The 12,439-nt window shown below is 41.3% G+C and overlaps 2 protein-coding genes and 1 non-coding gene across 3 annotated transcripts; 2 read left to right on the plus strand and 1 right to left on the minus strand.

Annotated features, from left to right (window-relative positions):
* Window positions 1-1,110: 1,110 nt before the first annotated feature.
* Window positions 1,111-1,263, minus strand: LOC139913890 (U12 minor spliceosomal RNA). Its single transcript, XR_011784728.1, has one exon. It is a non-coding gene; the product is annotated as a U12 minor spliceosomal RNA (small nuclear RNA).
* Window positions 1,264-1,793: 530 nt separating this feature from the next.
* poldip3 (polymerase (DNA-directed), delta interacting protein 3) lies at window positions 1,794-9,286 on the plus strand. Its single transcript, XM_071902027.2, has 10 exons — window positions 1,794-1,863; window positions 2,955-3,055; window positions 3,257-3,699; window positions 4,324-4,368; window positions 4,583-4,660; window positions 4,793-5,014; window positions 6,087-6,164; window positions 6,318-6,447; window positions 6,712-6,778; window positions 7,999-9,286. The coding sequence occupies exons 1-10, from the start codon at window positions 1,796-1,798 to the stop codon at window positions 8,213-8,215; spliced, it is 1,449 nt and encodes a 482-aa protein (XP_071758128.2). The 5' UTR covers window positions 1,794-1,795; the 3' UTR covers window positions 8,216-9,286.
* Window positions 9,287-9,745: 459 nt separating this feature from the next.
* On the plus strand, window positions 9,746-12,015 carry rrp7a (ribosomal RNA processing 7 homolog A). The gene is made up of 7 exons (XM_071902044.2): window positions 9,746-9,815; window positions 10,035-10,177; window positions 10,386-10,511; window positions 10,627-10,750; window positions 11,152-11,249; window positions 11,340-11,547; window positions 11,830-12,015. The coding sequence occupies exons 1-7, from the start codon at window positions 9,752-9,754 to the stop codon at window positions 11,913-11,915; spliced, it is 849 nt and encodes a 282-aa protein (XP_071758145.2). The 5' UTR covers window positions 9,746-9,751; the 3' UTR covers window positions 11,916-12,015.
* Window positions 12,016-12,439: the final 424 nt, after the last annotated feature.

A 12,439-nucleotide genomic window follows, 5' to 3' on the forward strand; every position in this document is an offset into this window, starting at 1 on the left:
TGCTCATTCCTATTATGTTATACTATACAATACTGCAAGGTAGCCAGTAAGAGGAAATGTGAGATGAGTGCGTGCATAAAAGCGCATTCCAGGAGTTCCATGCAGCAAATTCACAATAATTGAAGAAATCGTCATGTTTATACTTCGTTGCTGTTTATCTTTTAACTGTTTAGTTGTTTTTGGTGATGTGCCTGTAATAGTCTATATAATCAAGTATGCCTACTTTTCCACCATTGTTATATTTTAGAGATTTGGTTGTGTTATTTTTATTCAAATTATAAAGTTTTACAGCATGACGTTTTATTTCCTTTGCTTGAAGAGGGTTCACAAGTCCAGCCTATTATCATATTTCTCTAGTGTAGCTTTTGCAACTGAATTCTCCTATACAGGACTAACTATACAAAAATCACTAAAATAGTGATCATTTGGGCCTATATGAATGGTAAGCTATGCAAGGCTACATGGCTGTTGTTTTTGTTGCATGCTGGACAAGGTTGTCTGGTTCCATGGTTCCAAACTTTGCCTTCGAGTTCAAGTTTAGTTTTCAATGACTTTAGTGTTGCTAATATATATATATATATTTATCAATATCTGATAGGGGAAATGTACAAAATAGGCATAAGTACCCATATCAAGACATATTTCAGTATCTGCTTGGGCATTCCGGGGCTAAAACGCAACCAGCGTGGTCACAAATGAAGGTCTCGCGCGTGTTGCAGACGTACTGCTGGCGAGATGCAACTCTCATGGATGTGTACCTAGCCCACATACCGGCAAAACAAACAAACAAAAACATACATACTGACACTGTCATATATATGTCTACGGGACCTCACAAATGAGGGCATGTAACAGACGCTAGACAATCCATGTCACTTTATATGTAGCTATATCTGTACATGCATTCAGCAGTGAACAGCAGTAGATAGGACGGTGGTTCACCTCGACACAGTAGCTCCCCTGGCTTTCCATATACAGGTGATGTGCTAGAAGAGAAACAGTGTTCAAGTAATCATACTTAAAATCAAAAGGTGTGTTTAGTCGTATTTAATTTGATTAGGCAACAATGTACAGCTGGTTACTATTTGTTTTTCTTTTACAGATAAGGTCGGGGCAGATCCTAGTCCCACAAGGCATCTCACAAAGTAGGTGAGTCACCTTAGCAGGCGGACCTGTGCCCGTTCAAAAATTCATCTCGAAATTGAACGAGGACACGGGCGTCACCCCGCGTCGTTATTTTCCTTACTCATCAGTTTAAGGCATAACCTGTCGATCACCGAGGAAAAGGGTAAACACTGTGTGCAGGCGTTCACTATTAGGGTGCTCATTGTGGCGCCACTTCCAGAAATAAAGGACTTTACTTTTGATTTTCTACAATAATTGCGTCAGTAGCAACATTTATTGAAACTAATATTATGTTAAACAGTGTTTGAAGTTAGCGTAAACACACTTTCTACGCAAAACAGCTGCGTTTATGAACATTTTGTCGCAATGGCTCATGGGAGTTTTGGTGACGTAACTGTTTTTGCATTTGGCGAAGAGTAATCGATAAGAGATGGTTCAGACATGGATAAGACGAACGATTGACTGCATTTATAACGGCGAGTTCTCTTTTTCGTACGGCAAGTAAAGTGTAATAAGGGAAAGTGAAGACCATGCGTACATCATCAAACACACAGTTCAGTGCAATACAGGTGTGACTGAGGTAGGATTGCATTTTGGCCCAAATCGGCAGCCGTAGTCTCTGCTAAAGCAGCTCACACACACGCACGCGCATGAGAGGCGGTGGAAGAAAATGGCAGACATTTCTTTGGATGAAGTGATACGACAACGCGGTATCAACACCAAAGCACCAGTTAAACGGTATTTAAACTATTGCTATACAGCGGGATGTGCATCTTATAAATAAAATAGCGACTCAGATTAGCATTTTTGATTGAGTACATTGAGAGAAACTAACCTAGCTGTTGTTGTTAGTTGGCTAACTAGATAACAAAGCTAACGTTAGCTAATGTAGCCAGCCAATAAATCGGTTAGCTTTAGGCCTGTTCGTCCTTACTGAGCATTGCATTTAGGAAACCTATGTTAGCTGTTTAACTTCGTGTTTTGCATTTGTTATAATTTCCCTAGAGTTCACAATATCGCATAAACTTCAACAGCTGCTAACAATTTAGTTAACTGTTAACGTAGCTGGCTACCGTTGCTCCGCTCATTACAGCAAATAACATTGTCCAGTGGTCAGGGTATGCTAGCTAGCTAATATTTATGTTGGCAGCAAAAAATAGTTCTTCCGTGCATTTATTGAATAGGCAGCGCGCCGGTATAACTCATTTCTATAAACAGTAACGATTTCGCATTTGATTGTCTTTATTTATTTTTTTACTGTTAAAACTTGGATACTTGGCCGAGTTAGTAGCAGTGTTAAGTCACTGCTGCTGCTAGTCTGGACCTCAGAAGACTGGTCTGGTTTATTACCGGGCCCTGCCGCAGACACTAGAAGACGCTGCATTACTACCCTCCGTAGTGTTGTTGCCGCTAACGCTGCCAAATAAAGTTGTTGATTTTTGGTATTTTACTACGTCTACCTCAAGTGACTTCACTCTCTTCTCTCTCAAGTTTTCAGCCCCACTTTTACGTTTTTTACTTTGTGGTTGAGTATCCATGCCTGAAGATATTTGAAGGAAAGGAATGCTTGATCATACAGTAGCTACTCAGGAGGTGAATGGGGGGGCCTGATGGAGTGGAGTAGACCAAAGCAGTTGGCCGGGCAGGGGAGAGAGAGGCTTATAGAATTTCAGGTAGACATACATTTGAAGTACAGTCTATGGATGTTACCCTGGCATCGGCCCAAATGTTGAACAGCCTGCTGGGAAAACTCCTGGTGCTCCAGATGGCCAGTGCTCTATTGGTAACTTTGATGAACTGATATAAACCTTGCTTTCTCTCTCTCCCAGACCAATGTTTGGACGGGGCGGTGGAGGGGTCGGGAGGGGCTTCGACGCCCGGCAGAAGATTGGGGCCAATGATGTCAGACAAAGGCTTGGAGGAGGAACAGGTAGGGACCACCATCATTGCCTTCACAGCTTAAATTTATTAGCCTACATGCATATTACACAAGTGTCGTATGATGAATACTGAATAAAGACCAATCTGTGGAAAGTTAAGTTAGTGCCGGCTACAAGAAATATGTTCAGAGAGTACTGTGCTTTGTGGATTAACGCTGTGTGCCCTCATTCCTCTTCCCATCTCCCCTCAGGATTTCAAGTGAAAGATGCCAGAGAGAAGCTTGGCCAGAAAGATGCTCGCTTCAAAATCCGTGGCAGAGGAGGAGGAGGGGGAGCAGGAGGAGCGGTGCAGGATGCCCGACAGATGATCAACTCACGCAAACAGGGGCAGAATCAGTTCAGTGTCCCTCCACAGACCATACAGAAGACAGCAGTGACACACCACCTACAGAGCCAGACACATGTGCCGCAGATACAGATCCACACTAACAACAACACTGCCAGTGTGAACAATAGGCAGTTTACACCTAATATACAAGGACTGAGTATAAGGGGTGGGGCGACGCCGCAGCTGGGCGGTATTCCCAAGAGGATGATGGATGCTCGTGATCGACTGAGCCTCAAGAGGAGCATTGGAGGGACACCGACACAGGCAGCTGCTGCAGCACCTTTAAAAATAACCAAGACCATCCAGGTAAGGTTGAAAGAGGTTGCTGCCTCAGTTCTTAGAATTGGCCACACAACCTGGATCTATGCTTACGTATTAGGGATGGGACGATGTGCTTATCTCGCTGAACGATGCAATATGGGGTTCGCAATTCGATACGGCCACAATACGATGTAATAAATTAAAGTTCAATCAACAAAGTATGACTGTGCAGATTTATGTTTATTTCTGAGACACAAATCTTTCTAGTGATGGCATTGGCTTGCTCAAATTTAAAGCACAATTTAAAAAATGTCATTACAAAGTGCAAATAATATAATTTTGATGGAGAGCGTATGAAACTGTGATGGACAAACTGTCTCATTTGTGATTACTACAGCAGAATAAATTGTAGCCAATATTGAGACTCATTTTCTGCCCCACGATACATATTGTCACGTTTTTGTATTGCAATATATTTAAGTTTGATATATCATCCCATCCCTGTTGCGTTAAAGCATATTTAGTTGTATATGTATTTCTGGCTGCTTGTGAATTAACCGAATGAAAATTGTGGTGTGCGTAGGAAAATGTTGAAGTATACACATAAAAATATTTCATTGTTTACAGTTTGCTAACCATACTCTGATGTATCAACCTGTCTTTTCACAGCAACGTCCAGTAGGGATGTCAAGTGGGATACGTTTGGCTCCACAGGTAGAGGCTTTTTTCCTGTGCATATCTTAACATGTTGAGCAATTTAGGGGTGTGTTTTTGGGGACACCCCTAGAGCAATTCTTTTGTGTAGCCAAAAATGTTTCTCTGAAAGCAGACCACTTCCAATTTGTGAGTTGTTTCCCTTGTATTACAGCTTTGTCATACAATGAAACATGGTACTTAAGTGCTAAATTTACTATTTTGTCTCCCTCAGTCTGTCTCAGATGGGCATGATGGCATCCCCAATAAACAAATGAAGATCACTACCAGTAACAGTATGCTACAGTCACGGGTAAGAGCTGTGTCACATAGGACTGACACAAAGGCTCATACACTTAACTATGCTCTCATGTATCAAGTGCCTATTATATTCCCTCTGATTAAATTTAACCATCTTTCTCTTCTCTTCCTTTGTGTCTTACAGCCTGGCACCATGGGCTCCCCATTCTCCATGTCAGCCCCAATCACGAAGGTGGTTAAAAACGATGCTTACACAGCCCCACGTCCCCCTGTCCCTGTGGCCCCCACCAGGCCCAACCCCAGTACGGCAGCCCCCCGGTCCTCCACTGCAGCCTTACAGCCTGTCTCCAGGACTCTCCAGCAGGCCACAGCAGAAACCAGTACAACACCTCTCGCTCCCCCTCAGGTTGGCATCCCGATTTGCATCTACAGTTCAATATTCACTCCTTTCCCCCCTTTCTAACTAAGTCCTAAGTTCCTAACTGTCTATTACTATACAATGAGATGTGTATTTTATGAAGGATATAGTGCTTCAGAGTAACATTTATAGTTGAGCATATTGAGAGAAACCAACCAAGCTAAGGTTAACCAATGTTCTATTAGCAAGCCAGTTAATTATAGCCACTTAGCTGTAGGTATAGTTGTCCTTACTGGCTGTTGAATTTAGGAAACCCAAGTAAGCTACATAACAATGTGTTTTCTCTTTATTAAAAAATGTTTCTAAAACTAAAGATATTATATAAGCTTAGAAAGCTTCTAATCATTTAGTGAACAGCTAGCTGGCTAACATTACTGGGCTCCTAACTGCAAATAATCACTGACGAGTAGTCAGGATTAATATTTACATGAGCAATAAAATTAGCTCTTGCAACCATTTATTGAGAAGGTAACTTGCTAAAGGACCAGTTATGATTTGTAAATTGATTATGTCTTAATCAAACTATTACTGTTAAAACTTGATAACACATCATTAACAAACCAAAAAAATACCACATTTATCTCTTCCCTCCTTTCGTCCTTTTACACCCACATGCCTCCTTCCTGCCTCAATCCCTTATGCAAATAGGATAAAATTGCTTCTAGATGCTGATCTCATACGTTTTGTTATTTAGCCTGAAAGTTAAATGTCAGGATTTGGTACAGGCAGGCTGATCCCTGTTCAGAGCTCAAAGGAAACTTTAACCCAGAGTCATGATGCTGCCCTGTACTGGAGGGCTGCATTACATAAATTCATTGCCAGAGGACCGTGTTGGTAGTGAGGCCTGGAGAGCCTCAAGTGGTTTCAGGTGGGAAGCAAACACTTCATGGTGGTGAAAGGATTGGAATAGCTGCGTATGTTAGGAATGCAAAAAGATTGTCAGGCTGGGATATTTGTCACCAGAATGTTTGCCTTACCATCACAATTGTACATGCATTTTTGTACACCTCATTTCCATTGCATATATTTAATCTTGTGGTGTTGTCGCACTGCTTTATAGCCTGCTTTCAGTCCTTTGGAGGGGACGAAGATAACGGTGAACAACCTGCATCCCCGGGTCACCGAGGAAGACATAGTGGTGAGTAAATCACACTGCTGTCTGCTAATATCCTTTTATGCTTATGTTTGAGATTCAAACCATGAGCTGCGTGCTGTTCTGCTTATGATGACTCATTCTGTGTGTGTGTGTGTGTGTGTGTGTGTGTGCGCTCTCCATCCATCTCGTCCACAGGAACTGTTCTGTGTGTGTGGTGCCTTGAAGCGAGCGCGGCTGGTGAAGGTGGGGGTGGCTGAAGTGGTGTTTGTTCGTAAAGAGGATGCTGTGAGCGCCTACAGGAAGTACAACAACCGCTGCCTGGACGGTAAGCGCCACTGGCAAGGACGCACACATCAGATGGCTCCCTGGGTTTTGGGCACTGGGTTCTGTTTTGCATGCGGCTCACTGACTATGATACTGATGATATGATGGTTGGGTACATCTTTCTCTCTGTGTGCTGAAACAAAGTGTATTTGTATCATTTGAGTTAAAGGGTCGTCCAATAGGATTTGATGAGCATCAGTGAGATCGTCAGTAACCGGAGTTGTTTCTCATGTCTTAATTGTCTTTTCCTCTCCTCTGCCCCCAGGCCAACCCATGAAGTGTAACCTTCACATTCAGGGCAATGTCATCACTTCTGATCAGCCCATTCTATTGTAAGTGAGCCTGCAGCGTTTCATTCCCTCCATTTCAAACTGATCTGTAGTTGACTGCATTTACATACACTTACTTTTATTTTGAATAATTCCAATAAGATATTTATATACATGGCAAATAAGAGGCATTGTATAGTCTCACACTGATTATTAATATGTAATTTGCCCCCCCCCCCTCCTTATTGACTACAAATGATGTTAGCCATTTATTTATCTTTTCTGTAGGTTTCCAATGAATGAAGCCTTAGCTTGACGCTCCAACGATTCCCCTCGTCCTTATCCACATCAAAAAAAATAAAAAAAATACCACAGGACCACTCGGTAAAGTTGAACTGTTTACTTCGACACAAAAAATAATTCTCAAACTCAATAGAGAATCGTTAAAGAGAGAGAAAAGGAGAGGTCAAAAAACTGTGTGGCTCCACTCTCCGCTTGCCTGACTGCCACCAAATCACCCCCAAACTCAGCTCTCGAGAGAGCACCAAAAGACAATTAAAGGTGCGCAGTTACTAGGAAGCAACAATCATAGTCACTTATTCCAAATATTACAAATGTAATATAAATGAGATTTTATGCATTTTAAAGTATCCAAACACATTTTAAGTGCAAGGAATCAAACAATTAACTATCGCATCACTATAAATATAAACTGTAAATACATCAACCTGTAAATACTGTAAATATTCCTTCCAATTCCTTATAAATCAATGAACCATGTAAATTACTGCTGTCTTACATATGAACTTAAATTATTGCATGCTAATTAGACAAACATCAATAAACTGCATTTAGGCTCCTACATTTTCATTTTGCTCCCGTGTAATTTTTCTGCAATTCATCAAGTGCTGACTCTTGAGGCATGAAATTTGTTCATTATCATTTTTTTTGTTATCAACCAGTCAAGTGTTTGTCAAGCTATTTGGTGGTACATTGAGCTACCTTTTGAAGTAGCAGTAACCCAAATAACACATTTTGTGATTCAACAAGTTCCAAGAGATATTTGTAGCTAGCCAACACAAGATGTTGGTCATCCGAATTAGCTATTCAACAAAAAATGGTGACATTTGAACATTGACACTATCCAATATTGGTAATGGAAATTGCTCCGTGTCATGGGAAAGTCATGGAATTTGATCACCAAGCAGTGTTGGGACCCTGTGTGTGGGTCTATTGCTCTGTGGCCTTGTGAAAACATGTCGCTCCTTTCTCTCTTGTCACAGGAGGCTCAGCGACACTCCCGGTGCAGGCAGCGGCTCAAAGAAAGACGGCCTGCCTCCCTCCTTGTCTCGCCCCGCCGGTCAGCGCGCCTCGTCTCAGCCCACCCCAGAGGTGGACCCCCAGACCATCCTGAAAGCTCTGTTCAAGTCCACCGCACAGTCCACCTCAACCACTGAGCCCTCCAGCTCACAGGCCACTGCCTTCCGCATCAAGATATAACTCATCTCCCGTGTACGCGCACACTCAGTCAGTTCATACACATACTACTGCACTCTCAGCGTTCGCATACAAACTCCGGTTTTCACCTTGTCGGCAGGCGGCCCACGTTCTCGTATATGAGGCAGGTTTTTACACATTTGACATGCGTGACTAATCTGAACGTCAATAAATGAATGGATACTTGCCATCTTGTTTTTTAAGAGGAAAACGTCTGATTTTGTGGCATCCAAATGTCATCCATGTGTTTCCGAGATGGACCAATGGAAAGAAGTTTGATGTGTGTATTTGTTGTTTTAATCATATATGGTAGGGGAAAGAAATTCAAACTGGACATATAGGGATTTTTTTTTTTTTTTTTTTTGCTCTACTGAATGCCAACCCATTTGGACATGTTTAGTGTTTGTTTTTTGTTTTCTGGTTGAGTTTATTTTCCCTTCATGAAAACTGAGACTCAGTTAACAACAGTGACGATGTTAATACACTGAATTACAACATTCTCATTATTCAGTGATACTGTAAGTTAATAACAATTGTAATTTCAGTAAACCGATTTACAGTCATATTCCATTGACGCATTTTTGCCAGTGTGGCATTCAGATTGTTCTGTGCTATTTTTGTGACTGGTTTTACTTGGTTATCCAGTTTTGAAGCAGTGTATGTTCAAGCCATTCTAGTTTACTAGTCACTCAATTTATGTTTAAGGACTTTAAATGACTCTTTCTATTGCTCTCTGGTATGCCAGTCAAGAAGACAGTAGTGAGGTGAGATCTGTCTGTGAAATCCCGCCATTAAATATTTAGCTTTGTAGATGTTGTTTGAGATTTGTCTTTCCTATCTGCCACACAATGTATTTATTTTCTGTTGCAAATGGCAAAGCAGCCCTCTCTTTGTTATCACCTCAGTTCTAGATTTATCAAACATTAGTGCAGAAGAAGTAGGCCACTGATCAAAGGTGGATCATTGGCCAAGTCAGATGACCAGACAGATTTCTCTCAACCAGCTTTTCTTAGAAACTTCATGCTCATGAGGATCAGTGGTCAGAACACATGACAAATAAAAATACAATTTGCATATCTCTGTTTTTGAGCAGTTTATATAAGTGTACATGAATGAGTCTTTCCCAGAGCAAAAAGCAAGAGGGCCAAGACTGCCAGCTCTGTATTAAGATGATGGGTTCTGTTTTAGATTTAATTTTACTTTAAGAGTCAAACTAGTCTCAAATCAGCAGTCCTATTTTAAGATACTATTACATATACAGTAGGATCCCATTTTTCAAGTCCATACCGGACAGGTGTTAATTAGGATAGAATATTCTTATTGCAATTTAGTCCATTGTATCTACAAAACATTATGGTATATTTTTGTATAATTATACAGAGATAGTTTAAAAATTATATATAAATACTAACAGTTAAAACAGTTGAATTTGCTTAGGTTTTCGTGCTTAAATTACTGATTCTGTAAATATTTTACCATCAAAACTACCGGACGACATTCCGTTCTAGTTCTACTTCCGCTGTGAAAGGTCACATCAAAATGGCGCCGTCCAAGAAGAAACATGCCAGCGGCCAGGCTTGCATTATTCCTGGAGGTTTTACAGGTAATAAAACACGAAATAAGTAATATTAATATCTACATTTTGCTTGCACACTGACCTTTCATCGGATAGAAATAACGTTTTTGGTCACTTTGCTTGATCTTTATCGTAGTCTCATCTCAATGTCTTATGTCAACAATGTGCGGTAAAGAGAGAGCTCGTGAAAGTATCTGTAACTGCTCATATTGTTGGCTTCATGTTTGTACCTGCCTCTCTTCGCAGTGCTGTCCTTACAGTTTAGCACCGACAGTGTCGCGCAGCACAAGTTGTGTGTGAAAGAGCATAAAGTGCGAGCGGAGAAAACTTCACACAGACCCCTGGACAGAACTTTATTTGTCCTCAACATTCCTCCTTACTGCTCACAGGTACACTTTGTTTATTACTCCATTAATTAAAACACACCTGGCTGCTAATTTACATAATGGTTGACGTCACGGTGGTTTCACCATAATCTGCATCATTGTCCTAGTTCACATGATGTCTCACTAGAGAGATACAGACTAGCTAATGTTCTTTGTTTCTCTTTGTCCTCTCTGCTTATTGTCATACCTGACGTCATTTGTTTTGTTTCAGGGTGTAGTAAAGGAGTTATTCTCGCAGTTCGGCACTGTTCAGTCAGTGGAGCTGAGAGACCACCCGGGGGCCTTTCAGTACTCTGGACCCCAGTTGGCCAAGTTCTTCAAACCAGCTGAAAAACAGGTTGGCCTGCATTCCTTATCGAGTATGATCAAACCTTTCTGCTACTTGTTAAATATATTTCAGGCCACAGACTTCATCAGTATTTTCCCCCCGTGTCTGTATCTGTCTATTCCAGGCTTTCAGAGTGGGCTACATCGTGTTCCAAAAGTCCTCCAGTATTACAGCGGCGAAGTCCCACCCCCATGATGTCCCTTTGGTGGTCTCCACAGAGAAGCGTCCAGTGGTCACAGGTGTACAGAGTGAGTGAAGCCTGTAGGAAGGCCAGTGAACTCCTATTAATACAGGATCTCTCCACTTTCTTCCCATTCACTTGGCTGTTCTCTATGTTGCTTAATACTGCATTTACTCTTAGTCAGTCAGTGAATTTCAGTGGAAGCCAGGTGTTTCTGTTATGCATATTCGAACACAGAACTATCAATTTTACAACACTTGTCTCTTATAAAATGCATTTTGCCTCAGTTTAAATATTGTATGGAGCCCATGTTGTTTTTCATTGTGTCAGAGATTACAACACTGATTTGAGAGGATATTACTGGTTATCCTGTTGAGAAACGCATTACAGTGTAGACATACTGTAGCCCAGGCTCTGAACTAAAACACATAGGAATGACCCTGACAGTTTCTTGATTTCTTCTGCCAGAATGGATTCAGCAGTACAGAGACTCATTTATTCAGCCGGACAAACTGCAGCAAACAGTTGACGCCTTCATGCAAGACTATGACAAGAGGAAAGAAGAGGTGAGAATTCAGTAACTCTCCCTCCAGCATCACCAACTCGATTTGTTTCCTACCTACAATTCAAACTTGGATTTGTCTTCTTTGCCACAGGAAGCAGAGCAGCAGAAGAGGGAGGCGGAGGAGCAGCAGGAGGATGAAGAGGGCTGGGTGAAGGTCACGAGAGGAAACAAGGGCACCAAGGCCCGCCCCCACAGTGAGGCAGCCAACAAGAAGACTCTACAGAAGGAGATCAGGAAGAAGAAGAGGAAGGAGCTCATGAACTTCTACACCTGGCAGCACAGAAACACACAGAAAGAACGTGAGTTACCATGGAAACATTTCATTAAAACAGTGGCAGTGGTCAGCACTGGTACTGAGCCTATGGAAAAAGCTTTTAAGACATTATTTATTGCACTTTTAGTTTCTTCTTGCCTCCCTCAATTTGGAAATCTCTGTGCTGGAACCTCAGATTTGCTCTGATTTAGTTTGGTGAAGGAGATCAAGAATTTGACTTTTAATAATTTTAGAATACTGCCATGAGCTTTGTAGAGCCTGAATGTTTCTATTATGGCTGAAACTGTATTTTTTTTTTCTCTTTCAGACATTGCTGAACTAAGGAAAAAGTTCGAGGAGGATAAACAGAGAATAGCTTTGCTGAGAGCTCAGAGGAAGTTCCGACCTTACTGAGTCAACAGCTACCCAGATTCTCCTTCGCTCACCCCATTGCTTTTTTTGTTGTTAGCTACAGTATAAACTTATCTGAACATTTTTGCCTTAATAAAACTATTCTGATTTGCATCATTTTTCTCGATTATTATCAAATCATCAGCGCTCGAGTGATCAGTGTTTCTAAATGTGAGATGTATGACATTGTACTTGGGAAATTACTACTGTTGGCAGTCGGAAATGGTGGATTCCCAGCAAGCATTTGACAGATGGCGACATGCAGGAGGTGGCCCAGTTCAATGTCAACCCAAACATGCACCACATTTTCACAATATGATATCATGGCATGGTAATAATTCACAATAAATTAGCTTTGAAAACTGAACTGATATCAGATATTTAGTCCGATGCGTGTAGCAGCTTGGAACGACTATGTACATCGGCTCAACTTTAATTTTGGCGCTATATTTATTACAATATGAAGTGATGTTTAGGCGTTGCCACTGATGTGGATTCTAAAGTACATGACATTGCATTACAGTGTC

Source organism: Centroberyx gerrardi, chromosome 7, assembly GCF_048128805.1.
Source record: "Centroberyx gerrardi isolate f3 chromosome 7, fCenGer3.hap1.cur.20231027, whole genome shotgun sequence".
NCBI classification, from domain to species: Eukaryota; Metazoa; Chordata; class Actinopteri; order Beryciformes; family Berycidae; genus Centroberyx; species Centroberyx gerrardi.